At 39.1% G+C, this 23,204-nt stretch overlaps 1 protein-coding gene across 1 annotated transcript; it reads right to left on the bottom strand.

Moving 5' to 3' along the window:
* Positions 1–413: 413 nt before the first annotated feature.
* On the bottom strand, positions 414–23,190 carry vps41 (VPS41 subunit of HOPS complex). Its single transcript, XM_082546881.1, has 28 exons — positions 22,974–23,190; positions 22,648–22,686; positions 17,039–17,146; positions 15,495–15,572; positions 12,046–12,120; positions 10,984–11,046; positions 10,829–10,894; positions 8,996–9,115; positions 8,764–8,910; positions 8,610–8,676; positions 7,357–7,454; positions 5,953–6,082; positions 5,702–5,817; positions 5,482–5,600; positions 5,046–5,127; positions 4,823–4,915; positions 4,612–4,739; positions 3,855–3,999; positions 3,713–3,754; positions 3,573–3,623; positions 3,351–3,488; positions 3,218–3,272; positions 2,997–3,137; positions 2,761–2,897; positions 1,116–1,215; positions 983–1,027; positions 810–889; positions 414–698 (listed from the first exon to the last, which is right to left on the bottom strand). The coding sequence occupies exons 1-28, from the start codon at positions 22,992–22,994 to the stop codon at positions 618–620; spliced, it is 2,565 nt and encodes an 854-aa protein (XP_082403007.1). The 5' UTR covers positions 22,995–23,190; the 3' UTR covers positions 414–617.
* Between the last annotated feature and the right edge of the window lie 14 nt (positions 23,191–23,204).

Here is a 23,204-nt window from a genome sequence, read left to right as displayed (position 1 = left end):
ATCAAGATGTCTGGGAGATAGCCCGGTGCATTTTTAATTCAGTTGTTTAATGCAATCTTGAAGAGTGAGATGAGAATTGAGAACACCTTTAGTGTGCTGGTACTGGTTTTTAAGAACAAAAGTGAAGTGCTGAAGTTTGCTAAAGTTTATGAGCCGATAACATTTTAAACTCTACTTTTCAATTCAACTCTATTTATATAGTGCCAAATCACAAAAGCACTCAGCTCAAGGCCTTTCAGCAAGCACTTGGTGACAGTGGGAAATAAAAACTCCCTTTTAATAGGAAGAAACCTCCTGTAGAATCAGGCTCGGGGAGTGGCAGCCATCTTCTACCTTTGAATACATTTCTACCCAATTAGCTTGAAGTGGATTTTAACAAAGATGTGTATAATTATCAGACACAAACCACAAACTGCTTTAATTCCATTTTAATTTTCATACAGGTTATCACACACACAACAGAAGCAAGCAGACGTAAATGTACAGAGACAGTCAAACATAAATATTTATGATTTTTGCAAGTTTAGAGTAGAGTGACTGAAGGGAAGTAATATTTATTGACCAATGCGCTGAGTTGACATGAGAGTTCAGTAATAAGACTCTAAGTACACCGTTTATTACTTTTTCATCTCAAGTATTCCGCTTCCCGGCCCTCGTCTCTTCGCACTGCAGATGTTACAAAACTGCAACCCGGGAATCTGAGACAGGAAAGAGCGAAAAGTTACAGGAAGTCATATTTGAGCTTCTCAGATAAAATACCCCAGCACCAATGTGTAAAGAGTGATACAGCATATAGAGATGTCACTTACTGTTCCTGAAGATGGCAAACACTCCTTATGAAACATGTGCCTGCAGTGGAACACCACCACGTTGAAGGTTTTGGCCATGTCTGAAACACACGTTGCAAAAATTGGCAAAGAAGAGTTTTCAAATGCAATACAACATTAAAAACAGATGAATACACCTACATTACATGACTCACCTGAGGGTAAAATTGTAGCATGACATGACTCACAAATGTTCTCCTCTGAAAAGAAAAGCAGCAACGTTCTTAAGAGTCCAGTTTAATATAGCTAATCTCAAAAGGAGCTGCACGAACACCAAAGCGCACCCACCATCAACCCTGACGCCTCTCATCTGTGTTCGATGCATCTTCTGGAGCAGGGAGAGGGAGTCGGCCACCAGGATCTTTTTGCAGCCTTCCCTTAAAAGAATCTTAGAAACAAGAAATCAAACGAGCTGTCAACAAACAGGATAAGAGGTACAGAAATCGGTGAATTGAGCAATTTAAAACCACCCTCGAATGAGGTCAAATTAAATTCTAACAGTATAGTCATATGAAAAAGAACATACATCTTTACTGAATTAAGAAGATGAGAGAGCAGCCAGGTGCTGTTAATCAAACTCACTTGATTAACTGATCATCAGTGAGTGTGAGCATATCTATAGAAGCAGAAGTTTGAGCAGTTTGCCGGTCTGGAGCATTCAGGTGTGTTAATGCTTAATGTAAGTTAATGCCAAGGAGGAAAGACATCAACAATCATGACCTTAAAGTTCAGTGTTGGAAGGTTTATAAACCAATTTCCAAAAGATTTGAGATTCATCATTCTACTGTTAGTGGAAAACATTCATCACAGCTGCTAATCTCCCCAGGACTGGACGTCCCAGCAAATTCGCTCCACAGAGCACATAGAAATAGCAAAAAACCCAATATCTACATCTTAGACTCTACGGGCCTCTGTTAGCGTGTTAAATGGGCACGCCACATGGGCACCTTGCAGTCATTGTTTGACCATGAACTAATCTGTAAACCAAAGTATTCCAGAGTCAAATGTGAGGCCAACTGTCTGACAGCTGAAGCTCAACTGGAACTGGGTCATGCAACACGACAATGAACCCAAGCACAGCAGCAAATCTACAAGAGAATGGCTGAAAAAGAAGAGGATCAAGGTGTTGCATTGGCCCACTCAAAGCCCAGACCTCAAGCTGACTGACATGCTGCAGTGAGTCCCTAAAAGAGCTCTGCATAAACAAATGCCCACAAAATTTAATGAACTGAACAGCGCTGTAAAGAAGAGTGGGTCAAAATTCAAGCACAATGATGTGAGAGACTGGTAAAGTTAAACAGAAAACAATTACTTCAACTTATTGATGTTAAAGGTGGTTCTACAGGCTGTACTTATTCACAGCACTGCAGTCAGACAGTTTATTAAAACCTCCAATGACTACGCCTGCAACTTAACTCAAACATATTTAAAATGTCTCTCTGGTTTTATATCTCTTTATACTCTGTATATGTCCCTTGATCTTAGAACCAACTATATTATTGAAAAGAACTGTCTTTTAAGCTTTAAATGATCGATAGGATCTTAAATCACGATTGCCCTACCAAGGGGTCTAATCCGGACTAGTGATTGGCTTTTGCAGAGTTTAAAGTTGAGGAGGACATACTGTAGTTTGCACCAAGAAGCATTGTGATGCGAGTTGTCAAGAATAGATTGCATTCTTTTCAGAACTACTTTCAGCTTTCCATACCACACCAAAGTAAGATGGGTAAGCCAAGGAGTTGTGGCAATGTATTTCTTTGAGAAAGCAGACTGACAAAATGTGGACAAACAGAAGAACTGTTGAAATTTCCTTCACTTATTTCTTAAGATATTAAAGCATATGTCCTTTATCTTATAAACGGCCCAGTAAATTTGAAATGGGCTGAAGGGTGTGGAAAAAATTTCAAGCTAATCTCCGGGACGCATGTCTGACCTGTAGATTGTAGTCATGAAGGATTTTCACGAGGGAATCTCTGAGGTTTGGGATCTCCATGCCTTCCTTTATGCGTCGGATGAGCAGAATAGGATCAACATGAGTGCCGATATTATTGAGGAGACCGGTGATGAATGCTGGAGTAAATAAAGTAAAAAGCAAGAGATAACTAAAGTTCAGATTTATTGATGCACAGGTTTACCATGACTGACTCGATAGGAGATTTGGTGACATACGTGGTTTGTCAATAGAGTAAGAGATGAGATCATCCCACAGCTCTGCGTCATCCTGGTCTTTAGCAAACTCTATGGCTTTGTCAACATCTGCCAGCTCCTCCATGATCATCTGCAAGGCTCGTCTACAGTTTCCCATCCTGCCTGAGAGAAACATGTCTGATTAGCTTCTTCCTTATCTTTTCAAATGAGAGTACGAATCTTAATCCTTAATCAACACTTACTGAGCAGGAAAACTGTCTCCTCCACAAAGTTTCTCTGCTGGCAAATCTCAAGAGCCTAAGGAGGTCAACAAAATGACTTATGTTACCCAACTTCACTTCTAAAGACGAGAATTTATGATTGGATGACATGTACCTTTTCAAGAGGGCAGTGGGTGCTATCTCTCAGGAAAGGTAGCAGATTTGGCCGGTCGTATTCGGCATATAGGCCTATCTGTCTCTCATGGTACTTCTGGCCTTTGTGGTGGTCCCGTTTGAACAGTTTGTGGAGGTACTGTGGGCAAAAGGCTGGTCAAACTCCCTGCATTATAACATCTGTTTTGAATTCAGTAACCTAAGGTGCTCAAATATAACTCACCACATGCAGAAGTTCAGGTCTGTCTGCTAGTTCTTCCACCACCTTGTCTATCTGTTGGAGTCAAAACAAAATCCATCACTTAGAATCATTTGTTTAAATCAGGAAGATAAAGAAGATTCAAAGAATTCAGGGGTACTTACTGATATCTTGTCTTCATTATCGAGAAGCATGTCAACAGCTTTCTGACAACATGAAGTCATACAGTTTAAATGGTTTAAATGTATAAGAACAACATCTATAAGTAACAAATGAAGGGGAAATCAGTCGGTGATGACTTTTTACCTCTTTGTCAAAGTCCATGAGGAGTACGATCTTGTCCTCGATGGAAGAGAAAAGGTTGTGTTTGTGGATCAGCTGGTAAACATCTTTGTGCCTCAGTCTCAGGTAGATTTCTAAGGCTCTGTCGTATCGCTGGTCGTAGGTGTACCTGAAACAGCATCGAACACCAGCAACTCACAACAAATTTAACATGATATTTAAAATCCCCATATACCAGTATCATTTCCTAAATGTTGCCAATATAAACAAAGGCAGTCGAAATTTAAGCAAAGTGTTAAAGATGAAAGACATTTTTTTAAAATTTCACCTTATTTGACCTTGAAGAAGAGGTCAGAGGTCCAAATATATCATTCTATATACTATATGTTATTAATACAAAAAGTAAGAAATATAGAATATAGTTTTAAATAGCTCTGTATAGCCTTATGATCACTTTGACCTTCAGATCAACCTTGAAGAACAGGTCAGAGGTCAAAAGTGATGTTTTAAAGACGTTTTTAAGATTTAAAATATCATGTCATGTCAAATCTTCATATGGTACTTTGTATATGTTGAGAAAACACAGCACAGGTGTAACCATAGCAGTTTCTAAGTTATATTAATGGATTGTTGACATTACCGCAATCTACACCCTTACAAAGTTTTATGAGAATTCATTGTGTTTACAGACTGAATGACACGCATGGAATCGCTCCTAAAAACTTAGCCTCCGTGCCGTAATATTCAATATTCAAGTAATATTCAAGTTAAGACCACTCACAACTCAGCCAATGTGGTGAGCAGCGTGCTGTTGGTGGGATCCCTCTTCAGGTGATCGGTGACAGCCTGAACGATGGCCATGTTATTATAAAGATCTCCCGGCCATTCCCGGATCAGGGTGGCAAAACCCTTTACAGAAAAAAGCAGCACGCACTATCAGCCGTCGTACGTTCATCACGCCAAGACTGCACACGGGTGGGGGTGTAACTTACCTCATAGTCAGTTTTCAGGAATTCATGAAGGATCATTTCATAAATGGCCGGCCTGAGACGCAGATCTCCTCTTGGCAAATACTGACTGATGGCCTGAAACATGACAGAAGTGGCACCACATACAGCATAAGAGACACAACTTTCCACAGGGCAAGCGTCGCACTTCATTGCAACGTTATAACCACTTTAGTGATGCCTTCAAAGCACAGCCGTTAAAACCTACCTTGAGCTGTCCAATGGTCTTGAACCTGTACACTTCATTCTCCCACAGTTCCATGTTTTTCCCCAGGACCTTTTGACACTTTCTGAATAAAAGTAAATAAATAAATACATTTAAATTAAAAACAAAACACTTGAATCATTTAAATGATAAAAAGAAGATTCTGATTTTTACATTTGGTCTTTTGAAGAGAAAGCATAAGTGGTCCAATTATATAAATAAAGATACAACATTTTAGTTTGTAATACTTCAAGCTCTAAGTCAAAGGTCAGGGTCACACAAATTAGGAAAAAGCGTTATGTTCTATGGGATCACCTCCAAATTTTAGAGCAGTCACTGAGGGACTTAAGCACTTTCTTTGGTTGAGCTCCTAAAACATTATCTTGTTCTTTACATATCTCATGCCAACACTGCTCACCTGCAAACATGCAGGACTTACCTCGCAGCGCTGTCATAGTCTCTCGTGTTCACCAAGTGGTTGATGTATTCCATTCCAATCTTCTGAACGTCGTGCCTCTTAATGTTTTTGAAGCTAATCTCCGCGGCCATCAGTGCCTCCTGATGTCATGGTTAAAAGCGCAGTAACAGGACACAAAATCAAACTCTGACCTTGCAGCCGTTAACCTTTAGCAACCCTCATGAAATTCAACAACACAAACCTCGTATTTCTTCTTTTGGACCAGCCAATCAATATGGTCGTCCTGGTCTCGCTCCTTTGCCACAACGATGTCTTTGGGACTGATGATATAGAAGAGTGACTCTCCCTCTGAATGCTCTGTTGATGAAAATACATTTATTCCTCTGCGTACTCCCACATTACAGCTGACATTTGATAATCGATGCATAATGAAATCAGGCTGCAGTAAAAGGCAGCGTGACATTTCTCTGGGAGCAGATTTTACAGTCTCACCGAGGCGGTAGTCTCTGCACTCATTGTCCTGGAAGTTGCGCACCGTCAGCGCGTCTGAAGAGATCTCCTCACAGCTCTCGGGGAGAGGCTGGATGATGTCGAGACGAGGCCGCGCACATAACTCCTCATCCTGCGAACATATGTAATGATTTTATATCTGACTTAGGTTTTTGAACACCTACACATTTGTTGTGCACACTTTTGCAGACTTTCAGCTTTAATTTAAGGGTTTAACAAAAACTTTTGCATTAATTGTTTAGAAATTACAGCTATTCTTATACAATCAACAGTAATTGTAAAACAAAAATTATAATTTTAAAAATTTGGATTGTTTTTAACACCTGGGTAAAAATCCTTTGTAGTCAAAGACTAAAAAAAAAAAGAAGGGTTACTTTTGCAGTTTGCTTTGGACCGCTGTCCATTTTCAATATGAAGTTCTCTCCAATCAGTTTTGCAGCATTTGAATGAATCTGAGTATAGAGTGTTGTCCTGCACACCTCACAATTCATCCTGCTACTTCTATCAGCAGTCACATCATCAATAAACACTAGTGCCCTGGTTCCACTGGCAGTCATACATGCCTATGCCATAACACCGCCTCCACCGTGTTGGACAGATGATCTGGTATGCTTCAGATCATGAGTTGTTTCTCTTCCCATCATTCTGGTAAAAGTTCATTTTGATTTCATACCTCCATTTCTTTTTCATGACTCTTTTAGATATTTTCCAAAAAGTCTAATCTGGCCTTCTTCTTGAGTGTAACCAGTGGTTTGCACCTTGTTGTAAACACACTATATTTACATTCATGAAGGCATCTCTTGATGGTAGACCATGACAACGACACATTCATTGCCTTGAGAGTGTTTCCGACATGGTTACATGTCGCAAAGTTCTTTTTCATAACCATAGAAATAACTTATCATCAACGTCTTCTTTGGTCTCTCAGCCTTTTGGTGCTGCTCAGCCGGACAGTGGATTCCTTCTTTTTAAGAATGAACCAGATTGAATTTAGTTATTCCTAAGGTTTTTGCTTTTTAGCCTAATGATGACCACTTTGGCACATCTTTGGACTTCATATTGAGAATTTCACTAAAAAGATACCACATAAAAGTTCAACGCTTGGAATCAACTACAGATCTTTTATCTGCTTAATTTCTCATGGAGTGATGAGGGGTACAGGCCTCACCTGGCAATGAAACTCGCTGTCACTCTGAAAATTAGGTACTATGAATAAAACAGTAATACAACCTTTCTGGAAAACCCACTGATTTAAAGCTTAAAGTATGCACTTCCATCTTGACTGTTGAATTTACAATCCAGTGTCATAGACAGATGCAAAGATGCACAAAAAATGCCTAACACCTTATTGACTTTCTTGTATGTTAAAAGAAAAAATATTGTTACCATTTGATCAGAGTTTTCCTTCACAAAGAACAGAGTGACCAGCTGATCTGCCAGTGGTGCCAACCCACAGATGAAAAACTCGGTCTCAAAAGCAGAAACTAAAAGAAACAAAATATCAACAATCCACATTTAAAGAAAGTGAGTGAGAACAAGGTGAAATATTTCTTCCCTTTAATGCCTCACATTTTTGTGTAGTTATACGCAAGTGTCCTTCTGTTTTCATACATCGATTGAACTTAAAAGGATACGTGCATAACGCAGCCTTTAGCTTTACAACTACTAAAGTAAGCAACTATTAAACTTTTTTGTTTCTCAGTTAAAGACTTTAGAAAGCAGAAAAAGGAGATGAAATGCATTTATTTCATTTAATTGTTTTTCCATCTTAAAAGTATGCACAGACTGAACCTGAGCGCCATTTCAATTTATCTAAAGCCGTCTGAACAACAGGACCCTTTCTTCTTGCAGCACTGCCTTCTTCTGCAGTTGACGTGGTAGAAATTTCCCATAATATCATATTTACATCTATACTTTGTGCCCCGATCAGCCCCAAGCTTTAAAACCAAGCCACTCCCAAAAAGTTTTTGCAGTGTGAGCCTTTGTCTTGCCAGAGGAGCATGAACTGCAATTTAAGTTTTCAGGCCTTGGGAAACAACGTCATTCACATTCCCTGAATTTTTACAATCATCACTATATAAACTGAGACAAAAAGCCCCACAGAAGTACCTAAAATTCCATTTTCAATTCAATTAAGTTTAATTTATATAACGCTAATTCACTGCAGTCATCTCAAGGCGCTTAACATTACCAAGGATGCCAAGAGAGGGCTCTTTAATTCAGCATTTGGGCCATGTTAATAAAAAAAATTGATTTACAAAGAGATGACAAAAGAACCGAGAAGATAAAACTGAAGAGAGGCTGCTGCCATCGGAGAAGTATTGCCATGAGAGTGTTTTTGGTCTGCAACAACGCTGAGCTGAGAGGTATGTGTTAAAGTACGATGCACATAAATGCCAGAAGTTTTCCTCAGAAGCACAATCAATAATATAGGATTAACTAGGATGATCAATATCGTAACCACACGATTTCAACGATATGTAAAATTAGAGCTAAATTACGAGGCACAGAGGACGTTTGCAATCTCTAACTTATGTAAAAATATTACTCAGTGCACAGATTTCATTAACTCTGTGACTCAGAGTGTGCACATTTTTCAGTGGTCTCATATGTGGAAGACGAAATGGGGTGCTCTGTACCTATTTCCACATAGCGGCTGGGCAGGTCTCTCATTTCAGTTGGATTTCGCTCTTTCACAACACAAATCTGAAGAGAAATAAGAAGATTAGACTGAACGCACGCCACAGCCGGCGCCTGTGATTAATATTAACACGAGCAGGAAACAAAGCAAACCTTAATGGAAGAACCCCAGCCGACAATGAGAGTGGTGTTGTCCTTCCAGCACAGGCTGCACGGGTACATGTCGGGCCTCAAACTCACATTATCCCTCAACACATTGGTGATCCTCTGCTTTGTGCTGATGTCATATATTTTTACTCCCTGAAGGTAAACAAGCAGCATTTTTACATACGAAGCTGTGCATACAGAAGGATCGGGGTTTGCTTAACTGTCGCGGAGATCTCACCACATTGTTGGCCCATGCAATCAGGTTAGCTCTCCATTTGATATTAGTGATTGTTCCCTCGCCCTCATGTAGAACTGAAGTCTTCCAGCGATTCAGCCAGTTTCTCTCATACAGAAGGAGCTTGAAGGGGGGAAAAAAGTAAGGACATTTAATTCAAGGGTGCAATATTACACCCCAGCCTACAGAGGGCAGTAGATGAACAGTGTATTATACTGGAACAAGCAGTTAGGAAGCTATGTCTGATAAAATCATGAAGTAAAGCCCTATTTTCCTCCACATGTGCAGACTTAATCCCACTTTGGAGCATTTAAGCACAAAGAAAATAAAGATGGATGGCTCAACGTGAGTCAACCTGAGGGAGAAGCTTCACCAGCTCCACTGGTGGACGAAAACATTAAACATCCACATGGCCGAGATCATTTGTGAAGATGGTGTTGAAAATATGAGGCATTACAGTTTTGATTTAATACATAAGTTTTCTTCGTCCCACTCCTTTTTCAGGCAATTTTTGTTTTTTGTTTTGTACATTTTATGTTCAATATAGGTATTTGTTGTGCCTGAAAATGAACAAATAACCAAATGAATGAATGGATCCTTCTCATCATAACATGGATACACGGCATTAACATAAGGTGCCGTGGATAACAATTTAAGATACACGAATAAGTAAGTTCATTACTTTTTGCGTGCACCATCTTTACTCTTGTGCCGTCTCGAAAAAGCTGTGAAAGCTCCGAGAGAGCTTTGAGTGATGTGCGTGGCTTGTGTGCTTTTAACCACAATGCAATGTGGCATTGACAGCCCTGAGAGCTATTTCATGAATTAAAGCTTAAGTTAAGTTTTCAGGCCTTGCACCGCACCTTCTGTGGAGGACAAAGTCGTTCACATTCCCTGCATTGTTGCGGTTCTCACTATATAAAGTGATACAAAAAGCCCCCCAAAAGTGCATATTATTACCAAGGCGGCCGGGAGAAATTTGTATAGGCTCTTTAATTCAACATTTGGCCTATGTTAATAAACAGTTTGCTCGACAAAAAGATGATATGACAAAAGAACTGGGGAAACAAAATTGAATTTCCTTTGACAGAATGTGGCTCCCGTTGAGGGGTATTGATTTTCATCACAGGCAACTTGTGGAGGCCTTCACAACTTGGAACTGAGAGAAATCAGTGCCAATTGAAAGAAAATAGCAAAGTAACAATAACAATGGAGTTTTGTGGTAAAAGTTTTTCCTCGCCCCTGTTGTATAAATGTCAGCACACTTTATTTATAGGTGGTTTGTGCAATGGCGCCACATCGGTGCAGCTTGTAGTAGTGTAATAGGCAAGCGCTAGTAGGTAGCTGTTTTTACCTCAAAGATGAAGAAAAAAAACAGAAAATGACAAATCTAATGTCTAATATGCTTTTCACCTTCCGCGATGACATACCCAGCGGAGGCAACTTCCAGAGAGAGATCACCATATGTGCCCGGAAATCCTAAGACTATGTACCCTCTTGATAATGACATCTATTTGCTGTGCTTGTGAAGCATTGCCTTTCAAACACTGTTGAGCGAACAGCACTTTGTGAAAATGGGCAGCTCTCCCGAGAGCACTCCAGCGAAAAGACAGAAAAGTAAGAGCCTTTCACACCAGACAAAGGCCTGCGCGTCGCCCTCAGCCGAGCCAAAGCGAGACAGTGTGCAGGATTCGGTTTCACCCGGACACAATCAGGACGCATTATTGCGGCAGGAAATGTCTTGAAAATGGCGGTTTTAAAAAAATAAAACCCCAAAAAAACAAAACAAAAGTGGGTGTAACAAGCGCACAAGTAAAAAGTACTACTCAAACCTACCTTGTTGCCCCCGGTGACAAACTGCTTATAGTTGGATCTGGTGAACTGAGGGTGTAATGCGACCACCTGTGAAGAACGTTTAACAGTTTAGAAGAGCGAAATCTATTCATTCTATTTTCCATCCTATAACACTGCAAGTCTGCAGAAAAACTTACTTTGATGGGACAGTCAAAGTTCTCGTGGAAGCCCTCTCTTGTGTAGAGGCCGAATACTTGAACCTGGAACAGAGACGGTGCAGCAGAACAGCAAGCAAAGGTGAATAACTCAAAATTTCTCCTTTAATTGCTGCCTCTGCAACTATCTGAGGCCAGCGGGGGGAAGTGTGGTCAGAAAAGACTTTTGATTGGCTCCCTACTTCTCCGCTGGGTCACCAATTAGTGGGGCCAGTTGATTCTTCGAACCCTGCAGGGTTTACAGCAGAAATCCTAATCGTGGACTGACCACAGCCTCAGTTGGCTACAGTAGCCTTTAATGTACCATTAGAGTACATGACGCCCACTTTTCCTCTACCTGAAGCCCCCCCACCACCACCAAAAAAAGATGGGGAAATAATATAAAACTCTGACGCTATCTCATCTCTTGAACCGCAGCAGTGGTTAAGGATTAAGTTAGATTTCAAAGGATTATCAGCCAGCTGAATTGGTGAGGGCAAACAATTGCTATAGCATTGATTTTAATTGTCTGCTCCACTTTTTTTGCGCGACAAGATCTTGTTTTTGCCACCAGAGTGCTGGAAGCAGGGGGAGGGCGATATCAGAAAGCATATCTTGACTGCAAAATCCATGAAGGATGGTGGTAATGATGAGAAGAGACAAGATAACAGCAAGGTGGAGAACATGGAGAGGGTATCCATAGATGGGCTGATGGCTGACTGACAGCTCAACGGATCTGAGTGCAATCCTTCCCTCCCACCCCTCCTCACGCTTCAAAATTGTTACAAGCTTTTTATAAATTCCCACATCATGAAAAAAATATGGGGCTTATGTGTAGATATGGAGAAGATAAAACTCCAGGTTAATGCACCGAGTGCGGAGGAAGTGCCGTCTAAAAATTCGCTGCTAGTTCCAAATCATTATGATAAAGTTTCAGGCTGATAAGGCGAGTTTATATGAATCAGAGGATGAATTATGAAAGATGAGAAGCACTGATTGGTGATTTCATTTTTTGCTGCAGGCCCAGAGATCACTAGCCAGCGGTGATGAGTGGAGAGATCTCACCTTCCCATCCTCGGAGCAGATGCCCACATGCTCTCCACTTTCATCCAGACTGATCTGGTTGATCTTCACTGAACTCTGCGGAGACACAATATCACGGCATCGTTTTTTTAAAGAGGTGGGCGAGTATCATAGTGGATGGCCAAATGTTGCTAGCTGACATTTTACCCCAACTAAGTGAAATGCCAGGAAAAAGAAAAAAAGGCAATGGATGCATGGTCCCATATGTGTCAATGCATAGAGAGTGCATTAATACTGAAAATGTTAGGGGTCCCTCTGCTGCAGATGCTTTTAAATTTAGGGCTCTTAAGATAAAAGGATCAACTAAATGGCATAAATTACAGCAAATGTTACTTTAAAAACGTCCCTAAAGTGAGGACGGTGCCTCAGTGTAGACTTGAAGAGGAAAGAAGTTGTTTTGCTTATCATAGATTTCCAATTTTTCCAAAGCAGTTGCTTCAGCTATTTGGTAATCATATTAAATCCAACAGCTAGAGCACAGCTGTGTCTCTCCTGTTCTGTGAAACAACCTCACTGTTTCGGGTTATGATTTTTTTTAAAAACTGGCAGTAAGTTTCTCTGGTAAGTAGCACTTGAATCAACATGCTCAGCAGGCGCACGACATTTGGAAACACGAGTGCAGGTACAGTAATGTAAACCCACTCCTCCCTGCCTACCAAATCAGCCCTGATTACTGAGTTTTTGTTTTTTGTTTTGTTTGGGGGGGTTTTTTTGGTTTTGTTTTTTTGACTTGTAAATTAAATTATTGTTCAGAGTTCATTCCCTCCAGATCAGTGGAAGTAATGTAGTAAAATAGTAGGAGTAAATTAGAGAGAGGCAAGCTCATTTCTGGGTGTGAAATCTTCCTTCAGGGTACTACGTGAAATCTCAAAATATCTCCTTTTGCTTCCACATGGGATCTAAACTGTATTATTTTGTCTGCAGGGCCCGAGTTAACACTGTTGACTGTTAGGTATTTTTTTCAGGAATATAAAAGTTTCATCAGCCAGGAGGAGAATTGCATTTTTACAATGAAAAAAAAAAAAAAAAACCTCTTTGGGTATCTGATCAGCCAGTTGTGGTTTTCGACTCAGTGTTTACCTTTATTATGATTCCATACATACTCCACTTAGACCTTTAATGATTTAACAGCAGTATCAGTCTTGACCACAGCACTGTCTGTCTCACTACTAAAGCTTTCTGCGTCATTCATATAACAAAATACAGTTTCTGAAGACAGCAGAACTAAAAACAATGGCTAAAAATGGGGTTGCAAAAATCTATGTTATCCAGTCGTAAGCTTCCTCGAGCTGTGACCTCAGTAAACACTTTCTTGATGAGTTTGTGGTCTAATTTGTCAGTTTCCTATCTTATTTGTGTAGCTTGCCATCACCAGTGTGTGAATGTGTGTGTGAGTGGGTGGATGACTGGTTGTGTAAAGCGCTTTGGGGTCCTTAGGGACTAGTAAAGCGCTATACAAATACAGGCCATTTACCATTTATTTATTAGCTAATGATGTTCTTTGGTAAACTCTGGCTCCTTTTAGAGTCAAGAATGATAACAAAGCATGACGTGCTTATTTTGTTATTAACAAGTGTGGAGGGTACTTGATTGCTCTGGAATATCCATGTTTCTTTCATGTTTTAAAAAGCTAAAGGAAAATTTATAGTGCTGCTTTGAATTACTAATGCTGATGTCTCTTACATATTGATGTGTGCTGGTGTGCATGACTCAGGAGTGAAACTGAACTGAGCATGTTGGAGCTAATACATCTTAAACAGCAGCTACTAAAATGTTGGAGCTCCAACAGGTTAGGAAATGCATGGAGGAATGAAGACTTCAGTCAGGCTTTTCTGTCGCGAGTCCGTCTTTGTTTTTGGCCCACTTTGCACCAGAAAGAGGAAACCAGCGGCTGAACAACAGCAGCACGTTTAAGCTTGATAAGCTGTTGTTAGAATTTATTTAATATTACTTTCTACACCAGGATCTTTTTCTACGTAGCTGACGCTGGTAACTGTGCAGGGGCGGATCTAGCAAAGTTTAGCCAGGGGGGCCGATAGGGCATTAACAGGGAAAAGGGGGCACAAAGACATACTTTTCTTTCTTATTCTCATTTAAAATGTCTAGCTTTTAATAAATAATTATCTGACACCCAAAGTTTTAATTTGATGTAAAATGAATAGAAGTCAATTACTGTATATAGTAACTATTAAGTCTAATATATATACCCTAGTAAGCTATAGTACTTTTTCCTTTGGGAAGGTACCATCTGTGCAGTCTGCAATTTTGTTGAAGAAAGATGTTGAATCTATTTAATATTTCTTGAAAAATAATTGATTTCTGTGCATTTTTTTTCACACTGCATCAAATTAAGGTTGATTACGTCGATTAAGCATCATGAGGTGGCGCGTGAGGGGTGGTTCCCTATTTTTTATTTATTTAATTTTGTTGTTGCTGGGAGTTGGAACCCTATTAGTTAGGTTGCTTAATATTTACGCTAAGTACTCTTTAAAATACCAGAATAGGGAGGATGGTGTAGGTCTAAGTTTATTAGATTGATCAGTATTGCTGAACTATTAAATATTTTTTTTGTATACAGGTATAACAGAATAGCTTTAGTGTAGTTGTTGTTTTAAACTTGAGTATGAACTTGCAGACTTGCAAAATGCAGCAAGATATTTTAAAAAACAGTTTTGTTGATTAAAAAACACTATATCGGATTCATATCGGTATCGGCAGATATCCAAATTTATGATATCGGTATCGGACATAAAAAAGTGGTATCGTGCCATCTCTAATAAAGATAATAATGGATTGGATTTATATAGCACTTTTCAAGGCACCTTACAATGCCACTATTCATTCACTCTCACATTCACACACTGGTGGAGGCAGCTACGGTTGTAGCCACAGCTGCCCTGGGGCAGACTGACAGAAGCGAGGCTGCCATTTTGCCCAAGGACACAACGACCAGGACAGAGAGCCCAGGAATCGAACCGGCGACCTTCCGGTTACAGATACGCTTCCCAACCCCCTGAGCCACGGTCGCCCCTAGTTTTTTTTAACTTTATTTTAACATGTTTGTTTTTTGGCTCAATTCTTTATTTCATGTGTTTAATATGTCTTGGAGTAAAAGTAGAATTGAATTCCAAGTACAGCAGATGAGTATCACTTTGATTTTACAGGTATTTAGTTACACAAGAAAGTAAATTCAGATTTCTAACTGATGACATCACTGGATGAAAGGTTAAAGTTACAGAAATCTCAGCGTTATTAAAACGTTTCCTCTCGGGACCATGACTGCCAACTGATAAACAAATAGAACAACAATATAATGTAGTTAGTAACATAAACAGCAGACTCTCATTGCATCCACTGAGCTAACAAGGCTAAAAAGTGTTTTAAATTAAAGTAATTGGTTAATGTAACCCAAAGCATTTTAATGTACTCACAATCTCAAACTTCTGAGTAATATTTCCTTGGATGTCCAACAGGAAGACCTTTCCAAAATGAGTACCTAAGGCAAGAAACTGAAAGGAGACAAATGTAATGTAAATTAAACCAGAAGACACCTGAAATCAATTCCAGATTTTCCAGAAAAAAAAAAATCTTGTGTTTATGACGGCTGTGGGAGAGGATAAAAAAAATATTTCCTGGATCTGCAGTGGCATGGGCAAAGTGGGGATTGGGTGGGCTTGGAGGCAAAACTGTGAAATTGCAGGGGGTGGAAAAGCCCTATTTATTAAAGCAGACAGTGTGAAATGGCATTTTTTTCCCCTCAAATTAAAATGCTTAAGCATAATAAATGCACTGTACATCTGACTTCTTCCCATGCAACCCAATCACCTCCCTGCCCAGCACAAGGCTATTATTTCTACTGAGCAGCAACTGGTTTCCGTGTCTTGTGCTTCGGCAGAAGCGCACGTGTGCATATGTATGTGTGCGTGCGAGTGTGTACACGAGTCCACTGGGACAAAAAAATTATAGAAACCGGGGGCTTTGGCATTAGATTAAGTGTGTGTTCTTCCACCCCAGCCCCTGCTCCATGCCCTCCTCCTAATCCCCCTCCCTTCTAGACCAGCATGTGGATGTGCGGCGAGGCCAGCATGCTTCAGTGCAGTCTATAATGAAATGCTTATATTTACAGGCACAGCTGAGCATGTCAGACAGAGCCCCTGCAATCTCCCCAAATAAAATAACCAAAAATAAATAAATAAAGGGTTCAACCTTGTGAGGCGGAGCGACTTTTAAAGGGATTTATCAGAATGGAATTGTTCAAATGAAATTCCGATTCAGACACTTAAAATATGAGGCAACATAAGGCAGTATGTGCTGTCGGTGGCTTTTAGGGTTGTGGGAGTTTGCCACAGAAGAGGAGGGTGGGGGAGGGTAGTGGTGGTGTGACCACACAGGTAGCTGGATGGCAAAAAGTACATAAGCATAGAAATCCCAAGAAGAAAGACAAGTCAGATCAAATTTTAATTTTCAGCAAAGCAGTCTCTCTCTCTGTGGCACAGTTGCTGTTTTTAGGTTAAAAGAAGGAAAAAAGGGGGAACAGAATCCTCAAAGTACAAACAAATACACGAACATCAATAGTGGTTAATAAAACATCAGGTGAGGAGACATAACTGGGTATGACTTTTGCTCTGCTCAGGCGTGCAAGTGTGCCGCTGGTGCCACGATGATTAACCATCTCGCCGAGAGTGGCCCTCTTAAAAAACAAAGGGAGACGAGGAGCAAAAAATATGTAAGAGTGGGAATAAAAAGAGGAGAAGACAATGGTGCCTGATGCCTTCTGATTCACCTCCCTGAGAGGGAAAAGCAGGGGAAGGTGAGAAAATAATGGGTCTGCCTTTACAGATTCAACAGAAGGGAAGAAATCCACCTTTGAAGCTGACGTCTCTCAAATGTGTACCTAAACAATGTGAAATGTCTGCGCGAGATGGGTGAACCTGACACGGAAATGCCCCTGCGGGTGGTGGATCATAACCTCTACCTTGTCATGGACGGTCATACAGCTGGCTGCATCGTTCTGGAGAATTTCTGTCATCCCGTTGGAGAGCCTCTCATACTTCAGCTTGGGCTCCTCCTCACTGTCCTCCTCCTGGTGAAGAAAGCAGTCTCTTAATGATATTTTCCAACCGCTATTCTTGTTCCCTAAAACCCCCCAAATCATCACTGCAGTGAAAAGAAATATGCAAAATCTCCACCCAACCTGATGTTGTATATTAAAATCAGATTTTTATGAAACACGTGCTACAAAATATGACAAAAATCCCTATTTGTCCAACGTTACATCTTAAAGGTGCCTTATTTAGTTTTTGACCACTAGGGGCTCTATGGAGCAACATTTTTACACGCGAGTCCCTGATTTGCATCTTTTTTTATGCAAGCACACAAAAGGGTATAAAAAGATGTGCACCACAATACCAACAGACATAAAGACCATTTTACACCATTTTTATCCTTTTTGACAGAAAACAAATGCAGTGATGTGTGAACTAAGATAACAGAGAAGGAGAAACACATCATTACTCTAGAAGACAAATTGAGCTTGTTTTTATGAGAAACAGTGAATGTCACTGTTACAAAAACAATCAAGAGGGCACCAAAAATGGTTAAATACTTGTTTTGGTTATAGTGATATGACTAATGTAAGCAAAATCACTTGAAGGTCAGTGAATTTACCTGTGCTTCTCAGAAGATACAAATAAAATAATAGATATCATAGTCTGTACATAGGCTGCAAGTCACCTGCCAACACAATTTGAAATGAATTTTATAAAGCAGTTTATGTTTAAGTAAATGAAATAATAATTTTGTTTTTATTTTCACCACGGTATTTAAATGGGCATTGAGAATCATTTAATACATTTGGTATTGGAACTACTCAATTTCTGGTATTGTGACATCCCTGCTTAATGTTTTTCTAAACTGATTAGAATTGGAGTTTATCACTTATCACACTTATCATAATGAAGTACTAACAGCCGATCAACAAATTGCTGCAAATGATTAGTTTTTGCATGAATTCCTAATAGCTGAACGAGACGATGATTACGTGGAAACACATTCATCTTCATTCAATTTGAAAATAATAAAATATTCATTTAAAATAGAGATGCACCGATATTCTTTCCCACACATCATTATCTCACTATAATCACATAATCATCTTATTATCATTATATGCCACTTCAAGCCAAATAGGGTTATATTAACCTAACCCTTAAAAGACACTGAGATAAAGAGTTGAATGATGTTTTTTTTAGTTATTATAAAGAGCATTTCCTTTTATTCCTTTTCCCTTGGTACAATTGGAGGAATAAATAACAACAAAATGACACAAACACCCAAAATTTCTATTGTAGCCCAATCAGGTTTTTTTTTTTTACTTTGAATTATTATTCTGTTCATCAAAAGTGAGAAAACAGTTAAAAATATGACAACACTATAACAACAGCTATTTCAATCACTGAATTACATTATACTTAATGATGAAATGATGAATAAGATCCTCACATTGGAGAACCTAAAAGCAGACAAAATTGTCAAATGTTTGGCAGTTTTGCTTTAACCGATCTAATTTAATTCACTGCTATTTATCCATTTCTAATATGCAGGTAATGCACAAATTTACTGTATAAGCATAACTGGGATTCCTTTCAGCAGCATTTATTGCAGCTTTCAGTCTCCAATAACTGTGATTAATCCATTTTTGAAGCCTGTGTACATGAACATATGTGTATAGAGGGATGTATGCACAAAGACAAAATTTCCATCACCTTGCATGAAATGCTTGATAAAACAATAAAAGCAACATCTTTTCATGACACTGTTCATCCCCAGTGAAATACATGAATTTATAGTCTTTTCATAAAGCAAACTTAAGGTATTATACTGTGTTACACTTTCCAGCCTGAGTCAACATTTGCGGCCAGTCACAGCCTGAATATTACTCATAATTCAGTTTATAACCAATGCTGCACAGTCTGTGGCTGCCCAGAGGGTGCATCAACTCAAAACATTGTCTGCCATTATGTGCTACTGGGTTGGAGGTGGGGGACAATAGCGTGGAAAAAATGTTATTTTCAAAAACAATCCTTTCCCACTCAACAACGCCATATCTAGGCTATTTCCTGTGTATTCTGGTTGTGAGATTTCTGATGCGAGGGCATTTGTCACGGGTTTCAAAGGCGTATCAAACAACAAAGGCAAACTTCATCCCCACAGAGAAACTACCCATTTTAAAACTTTTGCCATCTCTTGTAAGTTGCTCTTTGTTTTGTCAACTACTCAGCTGGCCTTGATGTTGTAACCATTTTTGCCATTTTCTTTTAGTATTGGCTGTTAAAATAGAGCATGAAGGAAAACATTCAGCTTTAAATATACTGCACAGCGAGGACCACACTAGTTGGAGAAACGAAGGCGTGTACCCAGTATTATTAAGACAAACAACAAATCATCATGTGTCATAAACACAGTTTACACACAGGTGGCAAAGTAAGGGAAAGATCAACACATAGTATATATAAAAATTATATTAATCACATGCTGCAGCCTTTAAAGTCAACTCAACACAGCAGGCCATACACAGTGCTCTCCACCAAGATTGTCAAACCACCTCACTGAGTATTTCTGCTTCTAGGCATTGTGCTTGATCATAAATTACGATAGAAAAGACGCACTGCTACAGGTTTTTCGTTATCATTTTTTGCATGTTAACAACAATAAATAATTAATAACAGTAATCAACTGGGTATATTAAAAGATTACGTAACATATCGCTCACTTCCCACATTTCTTATTGCGAGGACTGACCTTTAATACAAAACAAATTCAATCCATTATTACAGAAAACAGCCACATGCATTATTAACACGGCTGGTTATTAGGTTCACACTGATCCACTGAATGATTCAGTTTATTTAAAATAATGCAAACAATATTCAAACCGAAGTCACTCATTTGCTGTTTGTTTTGTTTCTTTCCGGTTGATTAAGAAGGGAACGAATATCACTAAAAGAAGATTTTTGACCAAACAGTTTCAGGACAAGGTGCTTATGACACACTGTTACACAGTAATAACAGTTTTACAACTGTCATATATAAACTATCAATTTACATTTAAAAATATGATCTTCGATGAATTATGGCATTCAGAAACGTAGCATTTAGACACAAACTAATGAGCTATACATGTCACACCTGGGCATGTACAGGATAAAATACACAAAGTTAACATTATCATGTACCCTAGTTAAGCACACCTTGTATGTTTCAGTGCTTGCGTGGGTTCCTGCCTATATCAAACAAAATCAAGAGTCTGGTAATAATTTTTTTCCATCATTATATTTGCTTGTTTCAGTCCACTTGGGTGGATTAAAGCCATTTCTTTACAGCTCTGAAACCAATGTTTTCTAACTTTGCCCATTTGTTTGCAGGACTGTTCTTGTTTTTAAATAACTGGAGATCATACCTTTATCCTGATCATAACATCAGTGGCAGCTTTATACTGCCCACGATCCCAAATTCAGTAATAGACTTGTCAAATTCATACATCATCATTTCCTGTCAGTCTCGCAACCTGCAGTATATTAACAGTGGCTGTCTTGATGTCATTATCAACATCTATATTGAACTTAACTGCATTTATGAATTTCAATCCTAGCACGCATGCTGGTGGCACTCCCACCAAACTCCTGATTTGCATGGGTCGTGTCCAAAGACCTACGTTTATGAAACCAGCATATAACATGCTATAAAAACTTTGCTTAAACTGTTTTCCCAGCTGACATCAGCTTGGTCCTTTGTCCATAAAATGAAAGTGTGTTCATAATGCTGTTTAACAAATTAGCTTTTAGATTTTGGTACTCAAAGTGAACTTCTAGTGTTGAGGTTAAATTATTGAAAATTGCTAAAATGAATTTAATTAATTTGCTTTTTCTTTTCCAACAGTAGCACAAAGACATCATCAATTATTGACACTTGAGGGTGTGAATGATTATGTTGTTCCCATTTATTCTTTCCGGAATTAAAAGATCGCAGTCTAGGCTTACAGAAGCGTTGCTTCTGCCTGATTCTGTTCAGTCACTACATGGTGCAGAGATCCTGATTTATTGTGTGCTGTTTACACTGTCTGTGCAATATGTGATGACTGAATAAAACTAAACTAAGCTAAAATATGCATTAAACCATTTCATTTGCTTCTAAAGGAGTGGCAGAATCATGTAGAGCACTTAGAGCCTTATAGTGGTCCAGCAAGTTGCTAAAAATACAATGCATGATGTCTTTTCTTCCATTTATTACCCTTCATTCTCTACCTTTTATGTGCTTTCGGGACCACAAAAGTACATTTTTTTGACAGGCTTTTATGGAACTCACCCTTTCGTTTTTCAGCTGCTGGGGTTTCTTTTGATTTGTAACCATTTTTGCCATATTCTCCATCTACTGACAGCTGAGCTAAATGAGACTCCTCGTGTCATCATCTAGCTTAATGTTCAAGGTTCAAGCAAGACTCGCCCATTTGTCTGCTTTTAAGGGGAACGCTGTAGCTGTTAAATCTAACCATGTTAGTCTGTTTGAGGCAGAAAGAGGGGGAAATTGGTGCAATCAGTCAACTAATATGTTACTTAAATCTATCGTTTTAAGGGTTTGATCCGCTGAGCATACTAAAAAGCACTTACAAATCAGACTTATTATTGTATTATGTTATTACAAATTAGACTAATCTAACCAAATCATGACGTTGATGAAGAGAATGCCTCTGACTTTCCAGAGCCACTGCTCAGACAGATTGTTACCCTGCTCATCTCTTCTGTTAGTAGAGTGTAGAGCAAACAGCCCCTCGCTGCCTTCATCTAGCGAGGCTGCTGTCAAGCTGGTAACAACAGCAGCCAGCTACAGTATATTGCAATATTGTAAGCAAATAATCACCTGTTTGCAGCAGCCACTCAGAGGAGACTTGCAATCCCACAGTCCAGTGAGTGTTTGTCCATGACTACTGAACACATGGTGCACAGACAGACCACTATTTACAAGTCTGGTTTATTTTCTTGAGAAAAAAAGTAGTAGCTTGAGAAAGGTGCAGGTGTCCAAAATGCAGCATATATCTTATATATGATTCCATCCTCTGCTACCGATGAAGAAAAATTCTCCTTCCTGTCAGCGTGATGTGTAATGTTATATTTTATTCAGCCCATGTGAGATCCTCCGAAGCACAGGTGTACTGTAACATGCCAGAGTTCAGTCATAATATTGATGGATCTGGAAAGCTATATGTAATTCATGAGTGTTTGACACCTCTCAGAACCTGACAAAGATCCTTTAGGGATCAAGCTGTGCTGATAAAGGCTATGTTATGTATTACAGCCCCTTCAGTAGGCAGAGATTTCAAAAAGCATCCAAACCTGACAGAAATATGAACACTTCTGTCACTGACAGTATATTATTGGTGATGCATGTCTACACTGACATACTGGTGCAACTGCATGACACATTCAAGTCCATTTTTTCCAGTTATTATTTTTTTAAATATATATCAAGATTTCTTAAAATAAATTCATCTTAGATGAGCTAAAATGATGAGGTATTTTTGATTCTTACCTCAGACTCATCTGTGGTTTCCTCACTTGGATGTCTGACCTAAAAGCAGAAAAATGTTGGGTTGCTTTAAAAAAATATATTAATGTTAAAGCTTGGTTTCAAAGGCCATGACTATTTATTTAGAGATTAAATATATACCAAACAACTGCAAAGCTAAATTAGCACCTAAAATGTTAGCTTTCCAAGCAGAGAATGGCTTGATGAGAAGCTAAATCAAATGAAACCACAGCAGACAGCTCTCACAGGCACACTTTGAATGCATTTTTGATGTAAGTGCGTTTAAAACAGAAACATTTAGCTAGCTAGCTTTATCATTTTGAGCTTACCTGCTCCTCCACTTCCGCCATTGTGATATTATTTAGCGATATATCCAAAGGTAACAGCTATAATACTTTAACAAATATTTTTTAAAATATCCGTTAAATCTCCGCTAAAGGTTCGTTTCGTCTCAGAAACACCCGCTGTTACGTGACAGCAAAGTGATGTTTGTTGTCGAAACCTGCTTCCAGTCATAAGCTAAATCACATGACTTGAATTCGAGTATCAAGGCGTTATGG

The sequence above is a fragment of the Aulonocara stuartgranti genome (assembly GCF_965226115.1).
Source record: "Aulonocara stuartgranti genome assembly, chromosome: 9".
In the NCBI taxonomy this organism is placed as follows: Eukaryota; Metazoa; Chordata; class Actinopteri; order Cichliformes; family Cichlidae; genus Aulonocara; species Aulonocara stuartgranti.
This window is presented reverse-complemented; position numbering and strand designations above follow the sequence as displayed.

What these genes read in the sequence shown, in the direction of transcription:
- vps41 (XM_082546881.1), bottom strand. Translation starts at nt 22,994, where the DNA reads ATGGCGGAAGTGGAGGAGCAG. An exon ending in TCTGCTCCGAGGATGGGAAG is followed by an intron (nt 11,047 to 12,045) that starts GTGAGATCTCTC and finishes TCTCTGTTCCAG; the next exon opens with GTTCAAGTATTCGGCCTCTA. An exon ending in GGAGACAGTTTTCCTGCTCA is followed by an intron (nt 3,138 to 3,217) that starts GTAAGTGTTGAT and finishes TGTTTCTCTCAG; the next exon opens with GCAGGATGGGAAACTGTAGA.